General features: G+C 44.1%; 1 protein-coding gene across 1 annotated transcript; it reads left to right on the top strand.

Moving 5' to 3' along the window:
- Window positions 1–642: 642 nt before the first annotated feature.
- Window positions 643–25,795, top strand: BLOC1S5 (biogenesis of lysosomal organelles complex 1 subunit 5). The gene is made up of 5 exons (XM_027523965.1): window positions 643–819; window positions 1,771–1,853; window positions 10,022–10,151; window positions 16,279–16,337; window positions 23,712–25,795. Exons 1-5 carry the CDS (start codon window positions 699–701, stop codon window positions 23,889–23,891), a joined length of 573 nt encoding a protein of 190 aa, XP_027379766.1. The 5' UTR covers window positions 643–698; the 3' UTR covers window positions 23,892–25,795.

The following is a 25,795-nucleotide window of genomic DNA, read 5'->3' on the forward strand; positions in this document are numbered from 1 at the left end:
CACTCCAGTATTCTTGCCTGGAAAACCCCATAGACACAGGGGCCTGGCGGGCTACAGTCCATGGGATCGCAAAGAGTCGGACACGACTGACTAACACACACACATTATTAATATTATTCTATAACTAAATTCCCTCTCCGCCAACCTCTCCAAACCTCTCAAGCGGGTTTGCTGCTGCTAAGTCGCTTCAGTCGTGTCCGACTCTCTGCGACCCCATAGACAGCAGCCCACCAGGCTCCGCCGTCTCTGGGATTCTCCAGGCAAGAACACTGGAGTGCGTAGCTATTTCCTTCTCCAATGCATGAAAGTGAAAAGTGAAAGTGAAGTCGCTCAGTCGTGTCCGACTCTTAGCGACCCCATGGACTGCAGCCCACCAGGCTCCTCCATCCATGGGATTTTCCAGGCAAAAATACTGGAGTGGGTTACCATTGCCAGCGGGTTAGGGAGGAGGAATAAGTTTAGCTCTAACTTTCAGACATCCTCCTCTGCCGGCAGCATCTGCCCTAATCCAGCATGGCGGCACCGGCTTCCTTCAAGGTCAGGTCACTGGCTACACCGTAGTGCCCTTGCTGGAACCGCCCCTGGGTTGACTCTGCTTCCCCGACGCCCTTTGATGACGCCAAAACCCCGCGCAGGGAGAGCGTCCGCAGAGGTGTGCGCAGGCGCAGCGCAGTCGCGGGTGGGCGGAGCTGGCCGGGATGAGCGGCGGTGGGACGGAGACCCCGGTGGGTTGCGAGGCCGCCCAGGTTGGCGGCGGCGGCGGCAAGAAGAAGGACTCTCAGGGGTTCACGGGCTCGCCGGCGCACCTCATTATCAAGGGTATGGCGTAGCAGGGCTCTCGCCTGGTGGTCCCAGCGCAGCCCCAGCGACCAGGCGGCGCCCTCTGACCCGTGGCCGAGCCGCGGGTCGAGCCCCGGCGGCCTCGGGTTTGCGGCAGGCTGAGGGTGGGGGACCCTGGCCCGGGTGCGCCCCGTTTTCTCCGCGCCAGGTGCCTCCCAGCAACTGCAAACCGACCCAGCCCCTCCTGCTTCCTTGTAGAAGCCGCCTGTTTCGAAAGTTTATATTAATCGCTATATCCTTCTGAAACTTGCTTTTGTGCTTGACGTTTTGTTTGTGGGATTTGTCCATGTTAATAAGTGTTAACCCACTGTATTCATTTCCATTCACTGCTTTGTAGTATCCATGAGTGTATTAGGGTGTTCCCCTCCCTTTTTTTTACTCTCCTTAACGCTCGTCCCGTAGTAAACAATCATACATTCTCTCTCTTTTGTATAAGAGGTTTTTCTAGGGCACATACTTAGGCATGAAATTGCTGGGTGTGCATGTCTTCTAACTTTACTGCTCCTGCTGCTAAGTCGCTTCAGTCTTGTCCGACTCTGTGAGACCCCATAGACGGCAGCCCACCAGGCTCCGCCGTCCCTGGGATTCTCCAGGCAAGAACACTGCTGTGGATTGCCATTTCCTTCTCTAACTTACTAGATGTGGCCAAATTGCTCTCTCAAAACTACTTCAGCGATTTACTAACCAGATAATCCATAGTCTGACCTGGATTTTAATCTCGGCATGAAATTACTGGGTGTACATGCCTTCACTTTATTAGATACTGCCTAATTGTTCTCAAAACTGCTTTACCAATTTACTAACCGGATAATCCATAGTCTCAACCGGATTTTAACCTTCTTATGTTGATGGGGAACAGGAAGAGTGAAACAAGCTAGAGATTGTGCCACTTAGCATGGGTTGACCTTGAGTTTCATTTTCTCTTTACAGATCTTGGAGAGATTCATTCAAGGCTCTTAGATCACAGACCAGTTATCCAAGGTGAAACCCGTTATTTTGTGAAAGAATTTGAAGTGAGTATTTGCAACTCATTTTGTAAAAATACCACCCTGATCTGCTAGTGTGTCAATACACAGAAGGGAAATTCTCTAGTTTTAAAATTTCTGATTTCTGTTCTTGTGTCCATAAAATATACAAAGTAAAACTTATTAAGAGACATTGACATGAATAGAGGGAGCACAAGTGTAGGTGGGAGGAGTCTTGGGCTCCAGGTCTGGGGTCTGCTTTGGCTTGTTTACTGTCTGTTGAGCTCAGTTTTTCTTCTGTAAGATGAGGTATAGTAAAAAAAAAAAAAAAAGAGAGAGAGAAAAGATTTTAAAGATGGATGGGTCAATTTTCTAGACCCCTTTTCTGTATTCTTTTTTTCTCATTTGAGGCAGCAGCATCTACCCAAAGCTCTCAAGTTAAAGCATGAGAATCACCCCTGGCTATTCCCTCCCCTATAGGTCACATTCAGCGATCAAGTTTCTAGACATTACTGCATAAATGTATCCTCTGATCGGTGTGCCTGCCCTATCAACCCAGTCAAATCTAGTCTTCATCCTGCTGCCAGAGTAGTAGTTGTTGAGTTGCTCAGTTGTATCCGACTCTTTGTGACCCCATGTAGCATGTAAGTCTACTCTGTCCTCCACTCTCCCAGAGTTTGCTTAAATTCATTGAGTCCGTGATGCTGTCTAACCAGCTCATCCTCTGCCGCCCTCTTCTTTTGCCTTCGATCTTTCCCAGCGTCAGGGTCTTTTCCAGTGAGTTGGCTCTTCGAATCAGGTGGCCAAAGTATTGGAGCTTCGGCTTCAGCTTCAGTCCTTCCAGTGAATTTTCAGGGTTGATTTCCTGTAGGATTGACAGTCGAAGGGACTCTGCCAGAGAGTTTCAAGCCCTCGGATGTCATTTTCTGTCTGTAGACAAAGGCCAGTATCCTGTTGTGACCTGGTCCCTGTCTTTGTAGCGGGACCATCTGCCACCCAGCCTCTTACGTTCCGTCCCCACAGTCGTGATGCACCAGCCTGCCATCCTCTTGCGTTTGGCTGTGGTTTTGCACATGTATAATTTGTTCACTGTGCATTGCGTAGTAACACCCCAAGCTCCTAATAGGTTGATGGTGGTTAATGGTGTTACACAAACAATTTTGTGATTCTCTGTGAGTCAGGATCTTATTTTCAAGTGAGACTCCAAGCAGGAAGTCTTTGGTCTGCCAGAAGGAGGGAAGGTTTCCATAAACCCTTTACAAGTCCAGAAAGCCTCTGGTACAGAGCACTCAGGAGGCACGGACAGGGCTGCTGCGCTGGACACCGTTTCTGGGCTCAGCAGACACAGAGGCTGTGGAACACCTGCTTCACAGCGTTGTTGGGAAGACAAAAGGCGTGTGTCTCTCGAAATCTTTCCTGGTACCTGAAGGTGGCTGTTGGTTTTCTTTGTCGTCATTACTTTTGTTGCACGATAAGAATAGTTATCCCTCACACAGAAAACTCACTAGACCCTGTCCCCTTATCCTGCTATGTAAAGATCATTGGCGGTTCCTTAGTGAGAAGAAAGTCTAGGTACAGTGTGGTGGGTACTCTGCTCAAGGTCTTACAGGGTGAAAATCCAGGGCTGGGCCAGGCTCCATCATTACTTGGTGCTCAGGGTCCTCCTGATTCCTGTGACTGGCGGGACTCACTTCCTCACTGAGGTAGACGAAGGTCCCGTTTCCTTGCTTGCTGTCAACTGGGAGTCACTCAGCTCCTAGAAGCCACCCACCTTCCTTGCCATATGGTCTCTTCAAAGATTTGGGCTCCCCTTGTGGCTCAGCTAATAAAGAATCTGCCTGCAATGCGGGAGACCTGGGTTCAGTCCCTGGGTTGGGAAGATCCCCTGAAGAAAGGAAAGGTTACCCACTCCAATATGCTGACCTGGAGAGTTCCATTGACTGTATAGTCCATGGGGTCGCAAAGAGTTGGACACGACTGAGCGACCTTCACTTACTCACTCACTCAAAGACTTAACAAGCGGAGACTCCATCAGGTCGAATCCCTTTCATACTTCAAGTCTCTGTTGCCGAGAAGAGCCCAGGCCTTGTTAAGGACTCACTGATGAAGTCAGGCCTCCTTGGGATGGTCTCCCTTAAAGTCAGCTGATGTGAGACTTTAAGTAAACTGTCACAGCGGGACCTCCATTGGGGTTTGCCTGAGTGACTGACAGGTGTCTGGGCTTTCCGTGTGGTGCAGCTGTAAAGACTCTGCCTGCCAATGCAGAAGAAGGGGGTTTGACCCTGGGTCAGGGAGATCCCCTGGAGTAAGACATGGCAACCCACTCCAGCATTCTTGCCTGGAGAATCCCGTGGACAGAGGGATTCTGGAGCCTGGAGGGCTACAGTCCGTGGGGTCGCAGAGTCCAGCAGGACTGAGCCGTGTGCTGTTGTCCAGTCACTCAGTCATGTCCAATTCTTTGCGACCCCATGGACTGCAGCACATCCCCTTCTCCTCCCGCCTTCAGTCTTTCCCAGCATCAGGATCTTTTCTAATGAGTCAGCTCTTCACATCAGGGGGCCAAAGTATTGGAGCTTCAACTTGAGCATCAGTCCTTCCAAGGAATAGTCAGGGTTGATTTCCTTTAGGATGGACTGGTTGGATCTCCTTGCAGTCCAAGGGACTTTCAAGAGTCTTCTCCAACACCACAGTTCAAAAGCATCAATTCAGCTTTCTTTATGGTCCAACTCTCATATCCATACACGACTACGGGAGAACCATAGCTTTGACTAGACAGACCCTTGTCGGCAAAGTGACGTCTCTGCTTGTTAATATGCTGTCTAGGTTGGTCATAGCTTTTCTTCCAAGGAGCAAGCATCTTTTAGTTTCATGGCTGCAATCACCATCTTCAGTGATTTTGGAGCCCCAAGAAAATAAAGTCTGTCTCTGTTTCCATTGTTTCCTCATCTGTTTGCCATGAAGTGATGGGACCAGATGCCAGGATGTTAGTTTTTTGAATGTTGAGTTTTAAGCCAGCTTTTTCAGTGTCCTCTTTCACTTTCATCAAGAGGCTCTTTAGTGCCTCTTTGCTTGCTGCCATAATGGTGGTTTCATCTGCACATCTGAGGTTATTGACCTGCATACAGATTTCTCAGGAGGCAGGTAAGGTGGTCTGGTACTCCCATCTCTTTAAGAATTTTCCACAGTTTGTTGTTAATCACACCGTCAGAGGCTTTGGCATAGTCAATGAAGCAGAAGTAGATGTTTTTCTGGAACTCTATTGCTTTTTCGATGATCCAGTGGATGTTGGCAATTGGATCTCTGGTTCCTCTGCCTTTTCTAAATCCAGCTTGAACCTCTGGAAGTTGTCGGTTCTTGTCCTGTTGACGCTGCTTGGGGCATGTCACAGCACAGGGTGTATCTGGGGGCGGGGGTCTCAGGGACCACCTTAGACTTCTGCCTCCCATAAGCTCTTATTACTACCTGTGTTTTTCTTACTCTCTGCTTGCTTATTGCCTGTTGCCCTTCACGAGAATGTAGACAGTTAACTGTTCTTACGCTTTGTTGTATCCAAGTGCCTGAAAGAGTGTCTGGTGTGTTGGAGGTACCTAGTATGATCCAGGGGAGCAGGTGGCAGAGCCTGGACTAAAACTTGGCTTTTCCAACATGCACTGGTTTTTCCATCTTTCTCCCCCCTGCCCCAGGCTGACTAATCTGAAATACTAAATAGTTTTTATTTTTTTTAGAGTTTGTAAATGTGTCTCTAAAGACCTGTGTGTGTGTGTGTGTGTGTGTGCTCAGTTGTGTCCAAGTCTTTGTGACCCTGTGGACTGCAGTCCACCAGGCCCCTCTGTCCATGGGATTCCCCGGGCAAGAATACTGGAGTGGGTTGCTTCCCTTATCCAGGCGATATTCCCGACCCAGGGATCAAACCCACATCTCTGATGTCTCTTGCATTGGGAGGTGGATTCTTTACCACTAGCACCACCTGGGAAGGAGATTGTTTACTAAGGAAGAAAATGTTCACACTGGATGTGGTAGATGTAAGCTTGTTGTAGAAGGTCCAGTAGAGCGTCCTGAGCACTTACTTTGCGTGAGACCTCGAGTTAGGAACCAGCGCTGTATCCGTGGGTGAGCCAGACCCAGGCCCCTCTTCATGCAGCTGGGCTGACTCCTGTCCTCACGGAGGAATGGTCTCTGCAGGGCTCAGAGCGTTTCGTCAGCGTGTTGGCGCGCTCTGCAGCTGCCTGTTTCATAGTCTTCATGAAAGGTCCCTGGTGCTGGCCTCTCCCACAGTCACCTCCGGGGCGGTCTTTCTGGGAGTTCAGTGGAAATTCCTCTACATCGGGCTCAGCTGCCTTTTCTGTTACACTCTAACCTTTCCCCTTCAAATTGTGAGGGAGACACTGAGAGTGTTTTAGAGATTTAGAGTTGAGTAGATACGTGCGCTATTTACAGCTCTTTTCTTGGCCCAAATAATACCCTCCTCTACTTAATGAAAGCGGAGGAAGGGTGAGGAGAGCTGTCAGGGCTTCCTGGAAGTCTCCCATCTTTTTTTTTTTTTTAATTGAAGTACAGTTATTAACAGTGTTTCAGGTACACAGCAAAGGGATTGCGTTATGCACACACATTGTTTTTCAGATTCTTTTCCATTACAGATTATTACATGACGTCGAATGTGGTTCCTTGAGTTTCGTCTTCTCTAGACTGTTTAAATGTGGTTCACTTGAAGCAAACCGGCTCACATTTAAAGGGAAGCTTGTTTGTAGTTTATGTGTTTTTAAAAGTTAATGCACCCGGCAACAATGATCTTTTTCTTTATAAAATTTTGTCTCCAGAAGAAAGGAGTAAGGGCCACACGGTGGCAGTGTTACTTCGGTTGTGGGCATCCTGGTGTAATGCTGCAGGCCCTCTTTGTGTTTGCTAGGGTTTCAGGGCCCGTGACTGTCTTGCTCCCGACTTTGCTCAGCGCTTTTATTCCCCCGGTTCCAGTCAGTGCCGTGAACAGAGATCCTGGCAGGGGCCCTCGGGTGCGTGTCCGCCTGGTGGTCTCAGCGAGTAAGGAGGTGCCGGACCTCGGAGAGGGGAGGCCCACGCGGGTCACAGTTCATGACCTGCGGTCCTGCGCCAGCTCCTTGCTTCACCTTCAGCAAGTTTCATTCTCCGTTTTACTCAAGAGTTCCTGAATATACCCGACTGTGTCTGGAGGAAGGTATTGGTTCCTAGGGACAGAGCCCTGAAGAGAGTGGCTCTCCTTTCCTCCCACCGTGGCCAGAGGCCCATGACCTCAGCCTTTCCTCCAGCAGGGCTGCTCACGTCCTCTTGCTCACAGGGTGGCTTCGGGAGGCCAGCCATCACGTGTGCGTTTCCTGCAGCAGCAGGGAAGGCAAGTGGGAGGCGGCTGGTGGTATCTGTTCCACAGGCACCTTTACCACCAAATGCTTCCCAGGTGGCTCAGTGGTAAGGAATCCACCTGCTAACACAGGAGATGCAAGAAACACAGGTTCGATCTCTGGGTGGGAGAGATTCCCTGGAGGAGGAAATGGCAACCCACTGCAGTGGTCTTGCCTGGAAAGTTCCAGAGTGAGAGGAGCCTGGTGGGTTACAATCCTTGAGGTCACAAAGAGTTGAACACGACCAGGCAGGCACACCGCCACCACAGCGACTCCAGGAATGCTTGGTGATCACCGCCAAATGGTATTTGGGTGTTCAGAGGAAGAGAGAAGAGGGGAACAGATCCAGAACTATCTGCCTCAGCAGATACGCAAAAACAAATAAGAAACAGTCTCTACCTCCAGGGATTTACCATCTGCAGAGAGCAGATTGTGATGATGAAATTATGATGATAAAGTAAGCACAGTGATTGAGATCTCAGAAGAGGGAATAACTCTCAGCTGAGTTGGGAGGGAACTTTTCAGAAGAGGGGCTGATGTTTGATCTGAGAAAAAACGTACATGTTAGAGAAATACAGAAAAGGTGGAGGCAATGTGGATTAAATTTGAGGGAGGAAAAAAAGGATTGTTCACATAGGTACAGTAATGAGAAGAGTTGGGAAGGTTCATGTTGATACATTTGAATGTTGATTTATTAAAGAGAAAAATCCCTTGAAAGGCAGGACAAAGTAAAATTCCACTTGACATCTGATCTCTCATTTTGGTTAGGTTGTAAAAGTATCTCAGATTATTAAATAAAAGGAAAAAGTCTCTCCCCCATATGACATGTAATAAATTTATATATATATACAGTATGGTTTTAGGACTTGTGGGACTATTATTTGAAGGAAAGAAAATTTAAATATTACATCAGTCTCTCATTTCCTCTCTGATAGTATTAAATTACGTCTTTAATGTAAAAATATAATAACTGTACTAATACTCTGAATAATTGCTAACATTTTTAAGTGTTTTGTGCCAAGTACTGTCTTAAGCACATTATATGAGCACTTGTTATCAGTTTCAATTTGAGAAAAGTTCACCGATTTGTAATTTTATGGGGTGTTATACATCAGAAACCAAGTTTCATTCTTTCATTCTCTCTCAACTTCTGTATAAGTTTAAAATTTTTTATTATGGAAAAATTAAGAGTAAAATATCTTACCCCAGCTGCTCCATAAGATGGTTCAAAACAAAACCTCTAGTAACGACTATACTATTATTTCCTCATAATCACGTTTACCACTCTTCATTTTCAGTGAACTTTTTGCATTGTATTATTTTAAGATTTACAGTAAACTTACTAATACAGCACCGAGTGCTCGTGTACCCCTCGCCCACTTTCTCCCATTATTAATCTTTATATTAATTACTGTGCTACATCAGTAAAAACTAAGAAACTGACACTGGAACATTACTGCTAATGAAACACCAGACTTTACGCACATTTCACCAGTTTTTCCATTACAGCCCTCTTCCTGTCCCGGGACCTAATCCAGGGCAGCACACTGCTTTTAATTGTCATGTCTCTCTAGTTCGCTTTGGTCTGTGACAATTTTTTGGGCTTTCCTTGTTTCTCTTGATCTTGACAGTCTTGAGTTCTGGCCAGTATCCTGTAGAGTGTGGCCCCGTCTGGGTCTGTCTGATGTTTTCCTTAGGATTAGACGGGGCTGACACACTCTGGGAAGGCGTCCCAGCGAGGGAGCACGTCCTTCTGGTCACGTCACCTCGGGAGGTGCATGCCGTCATCATGACGTCACTCACGAGGTCACCTTTGTTGACTCCACTGTGAAGTCCATGTTTTTCTCATTCCCTGCTTTATTCTCTGGAAGCAAGTCACTCAGTTGAGCCCACCCAAGCGGGAGGGTGGGTTAAGCTCAGCTTTCTGAAGCTGGAGCTGGGCTCCAGGTCCCAGGACCACCCCCATGCATCAGTTCACCAGCACTTCTCAGCAGGCTGGTGCCCAAGGTTTATCGTGGCCAAAGGAGGCAGAGCAGACTCGCAAAGGGAACAGGTGCCTGGGGAGGCGTCTAGAGGAAGCCAGGCAGAAGCTTCCAAGAGTGTCTCACCCGGTGGAGTCGTACGGGGCACGCTTCACTGCCCCGGGAGTGGGTTGTGACAACGTGATGTGTTGTCTTCCGGGGAAGCGCATCTGAGCCTGGGGGTCCAGGGTTCATATTGGGGACCCGACAAGTAGACGGCCTCTGCCTGGCACGTATCAAAGTTCCAGACTCTTGGAAGGAGAGAGGTGTCTTGTCATTCACGGGAAGTGTTACCTGCTTGGGAGCCGTTGGCTGGTCAAGTTCCCACTCCCCACAAAGCCAACCGTGTAGGCAGGCCTTTGTAAGGCGGTTTCAGGCCCTCAGTGATAACTCTCTTCTACACAGGGAAGAACCCACACGTTACTACTTTTTCCACACACTTTTATTTGAGTGAAGTGGGATCAGAGCATAATAATAGAAGCTTTATGATGATAAGAACCACAAAATATAACTTAAAATCTGATCATTTCTTTGCCACAGATGAAATGCATGGAGTCGAGGTCTCTCTTTACTCTTTTAGTGTTTCTCATGCCCATTTTTAAACATTGGTATGAAAATATGACTCATATTTGCAACTTTTGAAGCATTTCATAATTAAAAAAAAAAATACCTCCAGGTTGTGACCTCAGTCATCGCCAAATAATTAGAAGAAGGCTGTATGAATTTCAGTAGTAAGTAGTAGCATAGCAACCAGAACTTGGGTGGAAGTCTCAGAAAGTAATTGCTAAGATTTAAGGCACAATATGTACTTTTCTTTTAATAGGAAAAACGTGGTCTTCGAGAAATGCGAGTTCTTGAAAATCTGAAGAATATGATCCATGAGACAAATGAACATACTCTTCCAACGTGTAGAGCAACAATGCAAGACAGCTTAAACCAAGTTCTCCAGAGATGTAAGCCAGCGTTTTTTTTATATTGCTTTATTTCATAACGCATGCTCTGCCCAAACAGATTTCCGGGGTGTTTGGTGGGAGGTGGAGATGACAGAGGGAAGCTGCCCAGTTTCAGAAGTCAGGTGATCCCTGACTTCTGTGTGTCCCCTGTGTGTCCCTGTGTGTCCCCCTTGATGTTCAGAGCATCAACCTCCCCAGCAAGGTGGGCATGCAAAATTACCGTTCCAGGACGTAAGAAAATTGAAACCTTTTTTTACCTTAAGAAATGATTCTGCAAGAAAATGTTTGATGGCCAAGAATTAGGGTATGCAATGAAGCTTCGTTGCCAAGCAGGACACCAGAGTTTTTAACTTAAAAAAAAAGTCCTGTTGTAAATGTTTGTGTTTTATCACTTTTTGCATTAAGCAAAATGTTTTAATGTGGAAAGATGTTTGCTAAAAAGAATATTTTCTAAACATATCAAATTACAAAATCAAAGGAGTTTTATGAGTAACTGATTTTAAAATTAGAGGTGTTAGAAGAAACTCGGGGCTTCCCCTCAAACCCACATTGATGCTGTTCAGTTTGTCCAAGGACAGAGGTTGCTGGCAGATAATGAGGCGGTGGAAAACGAAGCAGCGTCTAGGGGAAAAGGGAAGCACCAGGACTTGCCTGGTGGTCCAGTGGCTAAGACTCCGTGCTCCCACTGCAGGGGTCTGGGTTCCATCCCTAGGCAGGGAACTATTAATAGATCCACATACCGCAACTGAGAGTCCGCATGCCACAGCTGAGACCTGGTGCAGCCAAGTAAACAAGTTTTTTTTTTTTTTTTTAAAGAAAGCAAAGGCTGGTGACGTAGTGGCCTTTGAGGGGAAGTGGCGGGAGGGCTTGGTTAATGACTGAGTTACCTGAGGGTGTGTGTGCAAGTCCGGGTGAGTCTGCGCCCTCGGATGCTCGGAGGAGGGTGGAGAGGACAGGGCGACGTGGTTTCTCTGAGTGGAAGAGGGAAGAGTCTAAACCTGATCTCAGGCTTTACATGTCGCTGCAGACATGCCCTTGCTCCTTCATACAGTCAATTCCTTAACCTTGAGAAGCTGTCTAGACATTACACTGGAAATAAAACTCAGATTTATTGATCAGAATGCCTGTGTATGCTTTTGAGATGTGCTGTAACTTTCCTTTTATACACTTCGAGTATATAAAAATAAGTGGGATTACAATTAGTATTTTTTAAAAACTATGAATGGATTTTTCAGTTAGTTTAATTCCTGGGTCATTGCTATTTCTGATGGGAAGCCTCACGTTAAATGCATCGTTTTGGACTTCCCTGGTGGCCCAGTGGCTAAGAATCTGTCTGCCAGTGTAGGGGACCCAGGTTTGGTCCCTGGCCCACGATCCCTGGATCCGTGGGGCCGCTACGTTCCTGCGTTGCAGCTTCCGAGTCTGCATGCTCTAGCGTCCGTGCTCCACACCAAAAGGAGCTATCACAGTGAGAGGCCTGCACACCACAGCTAGAGAGTAGCCCCGCTCGCTGCAACTGGAGAAAGCCACGTGCATCAGTGAAGATCCAGCACAGCCAAAAATAACGTAAAAAAATTTTTTTTAAAGCATAGTCTTCACAGTGAAATAGCAAAGTTTTTAGAGGTCACAGGGAATCCAGACGGTAAATGTATTTTCCTAAAAGGAAGAATTAAAATGTGAGGCGATAATGAAAGTTTTAGCATTAGAAACGCACAGCAGCCTTGGGGGTACTGCTGCTGCCAGAAACAGGAATGGCTTCCCCAGGAGGCTCCAGCCTGAAGGTGTCCTTGTATCTGTTATCACGAACGTCACAGGTATAATGGAGATAATCGTTTGCTTTTAGAGCCAACGTAGTTTTTTAAAAATTGGCCTCGGCCCAGCTGCTGTTCCTGGGGAATTTCATGTTTGAAAAGTTGACATTTTACGCCACGATGCTGGCTTGTGTTTATCTCTGGGATAGACTCTCATCTGAGTACCTTACAGTTAAGCTACAAGGTTAGTGACAGTGGAGTTTTGTCTTGCGCCCGTCAGGCCTGTCTTAGCTCCGCACTTCTGAGAGCTGAGCTGGGCATGCGGTCAGCTGAGACTCCCAGAACTTGGAGTGCGGATCTTCAGCTGTTGGTCCAACACTGTGCGTGAAACTGAGCTACAGTGGGGCGTTGGGGACGGGGGCGCATCCTGGACTTTTGGCACGGAAACATAGATAGAATCCTAGCTGAGTGTCTTAGCATTGGGTGAGCAGGGGCGACAGAGCCAAGATCACCTGTGGCTTCTGGAATCTCAACCCCGGAAAGTTGCTGAGCTCTGGGAGGATGTGTAAGCGGGGAGAGTGACCCACGCAGCACCCTGTCAGCAGGACACAGCCTTTACATTTCTCCATCCCAGAGACACTGCTGAGTGTCTGTTCTTCTTGCTTAAAATCAGGGAGAGGGTGGGATGATTTGGGAGAATGGCATTGAAACATGTATAATATCATATATGAAATGAGTTGCCAGTCAAGGTTCGATGCACAATACTGGATGCTTGGGGCTGGTGCACTGGGACGACCCAGAGGGATGGTATGGGGAGGGAGGAGGGTTCAGGATGGGGAACACATGTATACCTGTGGTGGATTCATTTTGATATATGGCAAAACCAATACAATATTGTAAAGTTAAAAAATAAAATTAAAAAAAAGAGAAAGAAAAAAAAAATCAGGAACCAGTCCTCCTTTGAGAGGGTAAGAAGGACGGAAGGTCTCTAGGGTGTTTATCAATTTAAGTTAATTAACAAGGCCATAGTAAAAGAATTTTCTCTACCTTCCTGCCTTCCTCTCTCTTTTTAAGACTTTATTTTTCATTATTTAAACAAAAGAATATATGTCTAAGTAATAAGAAAGTAGAAATAAAATAAGAAAAAGAAGAAAGCAATAAATCAGTTTAATTATCTAAAGATAACGGTTGGTTTTTAACTTTGGTGAATTATCATGCCGACATCTTTGTGTATATATATCAAAATAGAAGGCTGAGTGGAGGTGGTAACTGAATGAACAGTTCGGAAGGTGTGAGGGGCAGAAGAGAACTTTTGGTAAGAATGGGCTCAGGCAATTTTTGAGGTAAGGTATTAATTTTAAATTTTACTTGAATTTAGCAGAACAAAATCTCAAGTAAAACTGAAGGAAATACATTAAAATAATTGTTTCTTTATTGTAAGAGAGAGTTGTTACTGAAAGATCACTCAGAGAAAAATAATGATTAGAAGATGGGCAGAAGTTAGAACGCTGTTGTTTCCGCATTAGGTGCCGGGCGCGGGGAGGGCCAGGCCTTCACCCCGCCCTCTGCTTCTCCCCAGCCTCTCAGTTGTGACCCCTCACTTTGTTTACAAGTGCGGTTTTACAGAATTTGCTTTCCGTTCTGCAGTAATAATGCTGCCAGTTGTTTAGTCTTAAGACCGTTCAATTTCTTTCTGTTTGTGGTCGGTTTTCAGGTCTGTAATGGTGTGGGTATAGTTCTGTTTGTTTCCTTGGTTCTGCGGTCCCGTTTTTCGTGCCGTGTGTTCGGTGTCTCTTAATAAACTCGTATGATTAGTTTTCTTAGGGAGCATCTGTGGAGAATGCTGAGGCTTCCTTTCAGAATTGTCTCATCTGTCTCTCCCTGTTGTATCGCTTTCTCCCTACTCCCCCGCTCTATTTCTCTGCAAATTAAAGCATGTTAGAGTTCTAAGAATCTTGTCAACCCACTTTCTTGTTCTCATTTTTCAGGGGGTGGGGTGGTTATGGTGGGGTGAGGCATCTCAGTTCTTCACAGAATCTGTTCCTGTTGCTACTGAACTAGGAACAACCGAAACGTGGTGTAGAAGAGATGGGAAGGTTAGAGAAATGAGCCTTTTCCTCGTGGAGTCTTGGCTTGTGAGGAAAGGGAAAAGAAAAGTGTAGTCACTTCTAAGGTAGTTTTCTTAGATTTTAGGAAAGCAAGTTTCCTTAAATTCAGAAAGCAAACCTTTTTTTGGTCATGTGGATGAAAAGTTAAAAAATACATTACTTCAGAGACTGAAATTTCCAAAAATGGATATTCTAAGTACAAAGATAATTGTGATAAGGAAGAAAAGTGTGCCTTTGTCAGATGTGTTGTAATTAAACTTTTAAACGACAAAATACATGTCATGTTCCTGTAACTCTTAGATTAAGCCCAGAAAATGATGAAGCACCCAAAGTCCATCAAATGGATTTTTTTAAAGTTATGTTCAAAAAAAATAAAAAATAAAAAAAATAAAAGTTATGTTCAGAACCGGGTGGGGGGAAATCAGGAAATGATGGAGCCACTGCTCAGGAGAGATGATGTAATATTAATATACCACAGAGAGAAGGCAGATCTAATCAACTCCTGTTTGGTTTTGTTTTCAGCTTTTCTATTAGAACAAACAATGATTGGGAACCTTCACTTTTAGTACTTCAGTATTATCTTTGATAGGACTAGAACACATGGCTGCTGATAAAAACTTGACTTTTTAACAGTGGCATCCTCCTCTTTGCCATGCTCGCACAGGGAGGGCCTAACATTATTCTGGAGGAAGTCCCGACGCCTGTCTTGCACGGAGCTCTGAGCTCACTGGGGCTGGCTTGGGGCGGGTGGAAGGCTACTTGTGAAACAGCTGGGGAAGCCTCTGTTTGAGGCGGTGCAAGGTCACGTGGTAGGATTTACACCTGCCTGATAAAAGAATTTCAAATAAGAGTAAGTCCACATAGGGAAGGGGTTCATCTGGAGGGCTTTATGAAGGCACTAAACCTGGGAGTGGGCTTTTGAAATGTAAACATTACAACTAGAGGAGAGGAATGAGGAAAGCACTCTGACTAGGGAGGGGCCAGGGTGTAGAGTAATAGTAGCAGTAACTTTCTTGACTGCTTACTGTGTGCAAGAACCTCTGCTCTGTGTTAATCTTTCCGTGGTTTTTAAGCATGCTGTCTACTTCATTACCTGTTTCTCCTATCAGCTTTTAAGTCCTCTCACCAGTCGTTACGTTCATTTCACAAACGAGGAACTAAGATTCTGAGAGGTGAGGAGCAGTAGCAGTAGCACCTGGCACCTAGTAGCTGCTCAAGAAATCACCTGACAAATGGCTGAATGAGTGAGGAAGCAGACACGTCCCAGAGCAGTCACACAGGTAGTAAGAGCTCAACTCCAGGTGTGACTGACAGAGGCTGACTCTCAGCCTGCACGCCAGCCAGCGCAGTAAGTGAAAACGAGTGTGCAGAAATAAAATGGGTCTGGGAAATGAAGAGGTTTGGCGTGATGGACCACTGTCCTCGGTGAAATCGTGAGGGGGGTAGAGCGTTGAAGGTGAGAGCTGAGTCTGCAGAGCCGGGGTCTGGTTCGAAGTCCCGCTCTCTGTGTCTGTTAGTCCCGTTACTGCCATTACGGACATTTCACTTCTTCACACCTCAGTTTTTTTATAGATGCCAAAAAATCTGTAAAATGGGATGGTGGTCCTCACCTAGTAGGAAAGTGGAGAGGAGTAAAACATGGATAGTACTTAGCACAGCTCTTGGCACATAGTCATACTCAGCAATTAGCTACAGTAATTATTACCAGCTGTTGTAATTCATTGAAAAGGGAACTGACTGAAAAGCAAGCAGTCCAGAGAAACCTGAGTCTTGGCAGTCTGGCCAGGGTGAATTAAAAGATGGGAGAGGAGGCGAGAAGAATAGTAGAAGGTCATTGGAGCTTTCTGGGTATCAAGTCCTGCCTGCAAGGGAGCAGCAGTACAGATGAGGAAAAGGAGAGAGGAAGCTGATGAATCAGAGACTCTGTAAAGGCTGCCTCCATCAGAAGGGAATAATACGTTTATCAGGTGTTTTATGTCTTTTCAGAGACTCTTGAGGTTGTTAATGATGACTTGTCATCGAAATCAGTACTAAATGTCCTTGGCTCACAAATGATAGTGGTTCTCATTATGCTGTTCCGAATACTTTTTTTGTTTTTTTCACTTTTTAGCCACCATGCCGTGAACAAAACTAGCTTTTTCGGTGTAGTTTCTTGAGGTCTAAGACAATCCAAGTGTTTTTTTGTTTGTCCTTTTGTTTTTTAATCCAGATAAGCCTCCCCTTGAACAAGGGCTGGTGACTGAAAATCCACTGTCTGTTTTATTTCAGTGCAAGCAGCTACTGACTCGGTCCGTAGACTCCAGCAGAGGGAACAGGAGCGAAAAAAGGTAAAAGTGGAACCTTTGGATAATGGAGCCTGTAACTCCAGGGCTTTTATCATCATATTATTAGCAGTTACTTTTGGTTAAAAAGAAAATCTGAATTTGTTTTCTTTTATGCAGTGATTTTTAAAGATTAAAAAATGGCTGATTCATTGAAGCTGTGCTGAGTCAATGAAGTCAGATAATTGCACTGTGTATTTTCATAATTTAGATTGCAGACTTCTTTTTTTTCCTTTTCAACATTTCCATCTTTTCCCTGAAAATGGATTTCTCTCTAGGAGGAGAAAGAATAGGACTTTTACATGGAACAGAAAATACCCACCAGCTTGAAATAGCAGTCTTTGAGCCTGAGGCCTTGAGTGTATGATGTATATTTTTTCTAGAGAAGGAGACATTTGTGCCTCTGGATGGGCTCTTTAATGACTAATCTGAGAGTGTGTGAATCACTTGCTGGGTAGTGCTTTGCTTATTTAAACTGTATCTTAACTAAATTCAGGTGTGGAAAAACAGCACAGGAATTTAAGTTCCCTTGATACTTTGGTGTTTTAACTTACAGTTTAAAGAATTTTCATAACTTATTTTTTGCTCTAAGCCAGTAGAAATATGCTTGTTAAGAAATATGGAAAATACTGCCTTTTTGCGTGTAGTGTATCAGCAAGTATTACTGTCTCCATTTCTTTGCAGTGTGTGGTTGGTTAATCCATGATAATGGTACAGATCTGCCACTGCAAAAAAGAAAAACAATGAACCTTGCCCAAGTTTAAGTTTCTCAGCTTTCTGTTCAACTCTTAATGTTGATATGCAGTTTCAAGATTCAGCAGTTTGATGAATCAAGCCTTACCAAAAGGACTTGATGATTAAGCCAAGTGGGAAGGCTGCCTGGGAGGAACAGGATCCCAGTGGGCCAGGGGGTGAGCAGGGCTGTTGCCAGCACACCCGTGACCTGGCAAGGCCGTGCTGGCCGGGGAAGTCGGGGTGTCGTACCCGCCCGGTGTCCAGAGAGCACGGTGAGGGCGCCACCGTGGGCGGGGTTGCCGGGGCGGCTGGACCGCAGGTGTTGTTCTGGTCTCTACTTGACTAGGTGCCACTGGGGGTGAAAGATTGTAGTTTAGGGCAGTTTGTACACACAGAAGCTAAAGACCTAGGAGTCCCAAACCGCCGACACGAATGGAGTGTAGGACAAAGTTAAGACCTGTCATAAAGTTGTGGGGAACTTTGCATGGTCCGGGCAAAAAGTGTATTTACTAGGAGGATGGGGGCGCCCCAGCCCAACCTTGATCTGCGTGTAGGAATGCGAGTGATGGAAGATGGGAAGAAAGATATTGTAGGACAGGGGACAGGGGGAGTGAAGCAATGGATGGGAGAGGTCCAGGGAGCTGGCCCGTGGAGTTTCCACATGGGTCTTTCCAGAGAGGAGCGCAGAGAACCAGGCGTGAGATGTGAAGCAGTTTGTTGTGGAAGCACCAGGGACGTGTTTGCGTTTGAGAATCAGGGAGACTATGATAGAGCCCTGGCTGTAACATGCAGTTCTCATGGCTTTCAAAATAAAAGTGAAAAAGAGTCTTTTTTTCTTAATGTGACTGTGCACTCGTTATTGATCTTTGTTTCTAAGACATTCTCAGAGCAATTCTGATTTCTTATAAAATGGCGATTCTTGCCATTCTTGAGCAGAACTAACCTAAAATTATACTGGGGATGGATGGTTCTTCTTGACTCTTTGAACTTTTTTCACATTTGGTGTATTAACAGTGTCTAAGTAGGAAAATTACCAGATTGGGGAAAAAAATACATGGTATCTTCTGTTTTTAGCTGCTTGCCTTTGTTAGCTAACCATGTGCCCTTGGGTAAGCCCTTGAGCTTCAACACAAATGCTGGTGGTTCTCACCGGGTGGATTGATGGTTTAGGTACCTGATACGCTGTGTTGTGTAATTTATGTGAAATAGTCTTACTCTCCAAATGTCAGGTGGCATTTTCCCCCACCAGCTCAAGTGTTTGGGTAAGATGCAGGCAATCACTGTGGATAAGAGCCCTGCCGTGGTCTGTAGAGTTGGTGAAGTTCTTGAGAATTCCTGTTGATGATTTTCTAAATTAAAAGATACTGTCCCTTGGTTTTAAAAAAAAAAAAAAAGAGAGAGCCTCAAGAAATAATAAAGCCCTTGGGGATTTTCATCTTAAATATAGGTATTATCTCAGAGATTGTTATTGAACTGTTTTTTTTTAATGGAATACACATTAAAAAATCAAGATTTTAGAATACATTGAAATATCTTTATTTGTACTTATCTAGTTAGCAGAGCATTTGAAATAAGGATCTTTAAAGTCTTTTTCTTTTTCAACTGTCATACCTGGTTTTGCCAAAACTGTGTGTGGCAGAGGTTTGCGACTACGTATATACAAGACAGAGAAGTGAGGTTTAATCTCTCATCTAGCAAGTCTGTACCAAGCCAAATTGACCTCTAGCTGCATTTTACAGTCTAATGTGAACCGTTCCTTGGTTATTCCCTTGGCTGCATTTTGTGTATTTGAATGGCTCTCAGAACAAAGAAAGATGGGAGTAGTAATGGAATAAAATAGACCATTGCCTTTAATCGTTATTACTTTCATATCGAGACAATTTGTGGAATCCTGTGGGAAGTAAATCATGATAAACGTCATTCATCCAAGTCACATTTCCCGCAATTGATACCTAAAAGTACACTCAGAACAACAAAGGCACATTCCCCAGCTCTTTGACATGTGCCTTAAAAACCAGTAACTAATGCAAGCTGCATATTGGGTGCTCCCAATAAGAGTAGTGAAATGAAAATACATGGCTGATAAAATTCAGTGACTTAAATAAGCCGTCAAAAGCAGACTCTGAGTTGATTGATATCTGACACTAGTTTACGGGGTTCATGCACAAGCATCAACTTTTGAAGTTCTGTTCAGTCAGACTAGAGATAATAATAAAGTGAATGTGAATCCTTTGATTCATCTTGTCCACAAGTGCTTACTAGATTTAGTCTTACTTCTTGTTTTGTTATGAGAGCAGTGAGTTAGTGTGGCTTATCCATTTCTTTTGATAGAGTTTGGAGATGGCAGGTAGTGGGTCAGTACACTAGGCTGTCTGTATCTGCTGGTTCTGCATCTGTGAATTCAACCAAAATGTTCTAAATGGATATTTTTTAAATTCTAGAAAGTTCCAAAAAGCAAAACTTGAATTTGCCACATGCCAGCAGCTGTTTCTATAGCACTTACATTGTACTTGCGTAGCATTTACATTGTATTAGGTATTATGCGTAATCTGGAGATGACTTTAAATGTGTGGAAAGATGTACAGGTTACATGCCGCGTCCTGTACCATTTCTCTAAGGACCTTGAGCATCTGCGGACTTTGGTATCCCTGAGGGTCCTGGAATCAGCACCCCACAGATCCCTCAGGGTGACCGTACATAGTGTCTTAAGTACTGAAAATAACTACACTTGTTATTCTGACACTTAATACTTTCTCATTTATCTTCATAAGGCATATGTAAGATTAAAAGCACATGTATTGCTTACAGATATTCCAAAGAACCTTTTAGACGACCGTTGGTTTATTCAGAGTTTGCCCTTAGATCCAGGTTTTTCACCCTCTGCACTGTTGACATTTTGGAGCAGATAAATCTCTGTTGTAGAGTCTTATGTAGGATGTTCAGCACAGCCTTGGCCGCTACCCACCAGATGCCAGTATAACCCCTTCCCCCCAACCTGCGTTGTAATAACCAAAAATCTGGGGGACAGAGGACAGGAGTGTCAGAATCATCCCCCAGTTGAGAATTACTAGAGTAAAGCATGCAAAAATGTTTGTGTCCATCACTTCTTTTATAGACCTGGTCGTGGACACGGTTTGCCTTCAGGACTGACTTCACGTTTATCTCCAATGGGACATAAGGAAGCTGGGTTATTATTACTATTTCTCTGTTGTAGAAAGAGACAAAACCTTTACAGCTAATTACTTTTAGTACCGAGTTATAGCTCCTTAGTAAACTTCTCCTTTATTTTCTTTTAAAGTGGGGTTTTCTTTTTTTATCTTGAGAAAACAAATGTGTCTACATCTTTGAGTATGAAATTGATTTCATTTGGGAACCCCACCCACCCCGAAACTAGAAGGTTTTTTAATTGCAATAAAATGCACACATACATAGTTTGGGAAAGTATTAAACATAAGTCTGGAAGAGATTCATAAAAAGCACATTTCACAGCAAATTTTAGAAATTGCAATACTATATTTCTTTGGAAACCATTGTAGTGGGTCCCAGTCTCCACAGGATAAAAAATTTTAAGTACAGAGTAAAAATATGTAAACTTAGGTAAACATCGTAGTGTAGAATTCTAGATTTGAACTAATTCAGACTTTTTTCTGCGATTACTCTGCTGTGGTTTTTTTGTTGTTGTTGTTTTTTAAATGCAAGAATATTGAGTGACCCCGGGGTTAGAGGGGCCAAGCATCTAAGGAAAGCGTGTGACATGATTCTGAGCTGTTCGGAGTTTACTTTGAAATGAACGTGTGTTGGCGACTCAGTTTGTCCAGGATTGGCTCTGTACCTGGAAGTCCTTTAAATTAACTTCAGAGTTTATCATTAAAGGATAAACAATGAAAATGTCTTAATTTGAAAGTTGGGTATTACTGAACTTCAACAGTAACCTCAGCAATTGTTTAGAACTCAGACCAAAGAAGGATCTGGGGGTGAGGAGTCCCGTGGCACTGACCTTATTCATACTTGCGAGCGCCTGGTGGTGATAACCCAGCCTTTCTGGTGCGTGTGTCACGGGTGTGAACTTTGTTCGCACAGTGCACCCTCTTGTGGTCTCCGCTCAGCAGAGCTCTCCCCACTCCTGCTGTGTGCACCATTAGTATGTATTGCATCGTTATTGAAAAATTGTACATGCGGACCAGCGCGTGTGATATGACTCCGTTTGTTGTTAAGTAAATGTTTGTGTAAACATAGGAAAAAGACTGCAAGTGTAGCCATGCAACTAGTAACAGCTCCAGGAAAAAGGAAATGGGTTTGATGTGTATGTGGGGTAGAGGAGGGGACTGTCCCTTTATATTCTTGTGTTTGAATTTGTTTCTAAGCTCTGTAATACTTCTTTAATAAAAATGAAGGGGAAATGCTAATCCAGGAGAAATTACTGAGCCATAAATATTTACACTTTCTGTTTTAATAGATTTTTGCAGATTGCTCGCCAAAAATACTAATTACTCCCACCACCATGAATATCAGCTTTTGAATGTATAATTTAATATGCACATTTTTGGTAGCTGCTAGAAATTTTAACTGCAAACCATAATTACCTATTACAGGTAATTTTAACCAATTACTTATTACAGGTAAATAGTTTGATTGCTATACTGTGTTCTTCTGTTAGTCGTGTGTGAATCTGTTGAGCATAACGACAGATGTGACTATGATTTTTCAAGAGTGTTTCAGCTAGAGGAATCCTTGTTTCAGACTGACACAGAATCCCTTTATTTGACCTTCAAAGCAGAATTACTGCACGCAGGAGATGGTCGTCTGAAGTTAGCTCACTGTTTACAAAAGATTGTTCCTTTTTTTTTTTAATTTATTTTTAATTGGAGGGTAGTAGTAGTAGTGTTAGTCACCCAGTCGTGTCCCACTCTTTGCGACCCCGTGGACTGCAGCCCGCCAGGCTCCTCTGTCCATGGGATTCTCCAGGCAAGAATACTGGAGTGGGTTGCAGTCCCCTTCTCCAGGGGATCTTCCCGACCCAGAGATCGAACCTGGGTCTCCTGCGTTGCAGGCAGATTCTTTACGGTTTGAGGCACAGGGGAGACCTTAATTGGAGGATAATTGCTTTACAATGTTGTGCTGGTTCTGCCGTGCTACAGCATGAATCAGCCATGAGTATACATATGTCCTCTCCCTCGTGAGCCTGCCTCCCACCCACCCTGTCCCTTATTTGGGAGAGTCCTTTTTAATTGTGAACAGTCACTGGCTTGTTAGGCCAGGAGGCGTGCTCCTGTTGGGATGTGCTTGGGGGCATCTTTGCTGCTTCATGGAGGAGCAGTTGGGCGCCCTGTCTAGGCTCCGTTCTCGGGAAGTCACAGCCAGGCGTACCGCTTTCCTGACAGCTGCAGTTGATGACCCCCGAGACGACCTTCGCTCCTGCTGGCTTAGGGCGCTCTTTAACCTGCTTCTGAGCATGCGGGGTTAGTTACTGTCCTCTGTGCTTACTAGAAATTAATTTCCAGCTCATGCCAGGGTGTCATTTTGATAAAGTTTATTTGCATTTTTCTTATCTGACTATGGCTTTTCTCTTAGAATATAATAGTTTTGCCAAAGTTCCATGAAAGAATTTAATGAACTCTTAATGTTTTATTTATCTTTTGAAGAACGACCGCCTCTGAGGCTGAAAGGTTAAAGTCATGTTTTGCCTTTTGTCTAACCTGTTTCCCCAGCGCATTGGATCGGCAAACCCCCACCCTGGTCTCTCCACACCACGGTCCACCTGCTCAGACCCCCTGGGTCGAGGGGCGTACTTGAGGGGGTTGTTTCACTCTAACTGAAACTTCAGATTCACTCCTGACCTCTTTTTACTTGGAAAGCCTTGGTGCTGAGGAACTTTAGATCAGATTGGCAGAAAAATACTCTTGCAATAGCTTTGTGTGTGTGTATATGTAAGACTTTTAGCCATCTGTGTAAAAACTTCCCTGAAATGATCTGATTTGCATTTGGGATAGAAAAGGCATAGGTTTGGGTGTCAGCGAGTCCTACCTTTGCATCTACAATTTAGTATTCAGTGGCCATGAAGAAGTCCATTTAGTGTCCTCATACAGAAATATTAAGAAACATCTCAAGATGAACTTAGGATATTTGATGCAGATACGTTTGGTGTTTATTTGCTTTAAGAATTGGAACTGAACTAAAGAGATTGCTTGAGTTCTCGCCTATTGATTAATAACCTGTGGTTCATTTAAATGTGTCTAAAAGATATTTTGTGTAAGACATGCATTTTAATTTCTTGCAACAGCAATTCTTTTGGCATATGTTCTTTAATTTTAAATTATATGCAATTAAATGGAATTGGAGAAATAGATGTATGAAAATTTACTTGGATTGTGTTTGGATCTGTTGTTTAAAATACTAGATATTTTTGAGATTTCAGAAATGTGAATGCCCACTTTCAGGCATAGTAAGAGAAGCCTTAGATGTGTCTGATATGTTGTTTTCTTGTTGGACATTAAAACTGTTAATGGAGTTTTATCATTGCGACTTACAAGCTGATTGTTATGCTGCAGTGAGCAAATGTCAAGAGATAAAATTATTTTTGTCTCCCTGCATGGCAAAATAATTGTCTGGAAAATGTCACGTGACTTTCAAATTTTCTTTTCTCAGATTCATAATGACCTTTTAATAGCTAGTGAGAAACAGCACGTGACGCAGTGGGAGGATTTCATGAAAGAGCAGCACAGCAAGCAGGCAGAGGTGGACGAGGAGCACAGGAAGGCCATGGAGAAGCTGCGCGAGCAGTACGCCGAGATGGAGAAGGGCCTGGCAAAGTTCTCAGCCTTCTGAGTGCGTGAACCACAGCAGTGATGAACTAACGAGAAAAAACTGACGTTCCCCCCCAAAAAAAAAACGTCCCACCAAACCATTTAGCCTCTGCTTCAAGCTTAGCAATATACTCGATGGCACTCTCCTGTCGGAAGACGGAGCCCTCTCCTTGAGTCTTCCCTGTTTCCTAGAGGAGTGCCACGTCTTTCCAGTTTCAAGTGCCTCTAAATGATCATTTAAAGGGGAAGGAGTTGGAGGAAAGCAGTATCCACGTGCTCTCGGTTAATGTGGACCAGTCTTGCTTTCCATTGATTGATTATCTCGGAGAACTAACCGTAAGTACAGACTTCTTAGGGAAGTAATTTAATTCATCCTTCTGCAGGGTTAATGTTAGTTTATCATTGTGGCTTAGAAAGCAGAGATGGTGTCTGCCTGTCGTGGCCTCCTTGGCTCTTGAAGGAATGTATACAGTGTTGTTCTGTGAGTAATTACTGTAGACAGAAACAGCTGTCCTGGGAGCAGAGGTCATATTGAAGAGAGAGGAGCATCAGAACTGCGTCTCCGCTGTGACATGGGGCCACGCCGGTCTCTGAACGGCCCGCTGGGAGAAGGTGTATAATGCTGTGTTTTCGCTGGACAACAAGACACGCTTGTTAAGATTGTGGCCTTCCAACACTTCATATTTTCAGCTTTGTTTAAAACATGCTTACAAGGAAAAGCTTACCAGAAACACGATTGACTTTTAACCTTTCCAAGAACCATAATCTTGCCCATAGTCTTTACCTCATTTTTACGTCTGTTTTTGCTGTGGGTAAGCTTTGTAAGATAAATAACGTCTCTACATGTTTCAGCCATTTAATGAGTAATCAGCAAATTCTGCCAAGGCCTCCCTCTGGAACCGTATAAAGATCCTGGCTCTGAGTAAACCAGAAGTATTTGCCCACACGGCAAATGATCCATGTTAAATGTAAATCCTTTTTAGTGTTGAACGTCTGTTCTCATAAGCAGGTGTATTATGATGAAATATGTACCAATTCTGTCATCACTGTGATCTTTAAAAATCTGCATTTAACAGTCTAATTGAGGAACTAAATAGATTTTTTTTTTATTTACCATGAACCAAGCAGAATTATATGCAATAATTTCAAGAGATTTATGGCCAATGAATGTGAGGTATGGACAGACCTTTCAGGTCTTTTCATTGCTCTTCAGTGAAGAAAGGCACAAGAAAGAAAACACCCAGCTTTCTTGTGTTATCTTAGTGTTGCTCCTGCAGAAAAGTGACAATGCCTGCCTGTGTAAATTTATGGCTTACTGTCAAAGCTTCGTTCTTGGCTGCATGTTGAAAATGTGATTAAAGTTAATAGAGGAGATGAAATAAGTATTTGAAATTTCTTTCAATAACACAGAACTTCTGCCAACTCCCTCTGTCCGCTACTGTAGGCTTGACAAGCTCATCCATCATCCTCTGGTACCTGGACCTAAAAGAGTACTTGCTGACACGCAGGCATGTTGGAATTTTCTTAATTCTCTTTTCAGTGGATGGAAAAAGAAAACATACTTCCAAAAATATCCTGCACATGAAAAGGGAGGGGAACCCTAAATGAAAATTCCCTTTGTACTGTAGGCAGTTTCAGAAGAGCTATTAATTGCCAGTGCACCACTGAACAGAGGCTGGAACCAGGAAACCAGGACCGTGCGTGTGAGCAGTAACGATTCCTCCACTTGTGCATAGATTTTTGACCATGTTCATTCATGTCGTGTGAATAATAAAGATTTTACCATATGAGTTTGTATATATTATATGAGGATCTAAGGGCCTTCTTAAACCAAAATGACTTTATGAACTTTTTGAGCTTTAAACATTGATGCTAAATCTCTTCTTTGTAACTTTCTTAGCTATTTAATATACCTTCTAAAAGAGA

This window comes from Bos indicus x Bos taurus, chromosome 23 (assembly GCF_003369695.1).
Source record: "Bos indicus x Bos taurus breed Angus x Brahman F1 hybrid chromosome 23, Bos_hybrid_MaternalHap_v2.0, whole genome shotgun sequence".
NCBI classification, from domain to species: domain Eukaryota; kingdom Metazoa; phylum Chordata; class Mammalia; order Artiodactyla; family Bovidae; genus Bos; species Bos indicus x Bos taurus.

Excerpts from the sequence above, each read along its gene's own strand:
- BLOC1S5 (XM_027523965.1), top strand. The coding sequence starts at position 699 with ATGAGCGGCGGTGGGACGGAGACCCCGGTGGGTTGCGAGGCCGCCCAG. Across the intron at positions 820-1,770 it reads GGCGCACCTCATTATCAAGG|ATCTTGGAGAGATTCATTCA; the intron begins GTATGGCGTAGC and ends TTCTCTTTACAG. Across the intron at positions 16,338-23,711 it reads GGGAACAGGAGCGAAAAAAG|ATTCATAATGACCTTTTAAT; the intron begins GTAAAAGTGGAA and ends TTCTTTTCTCAG.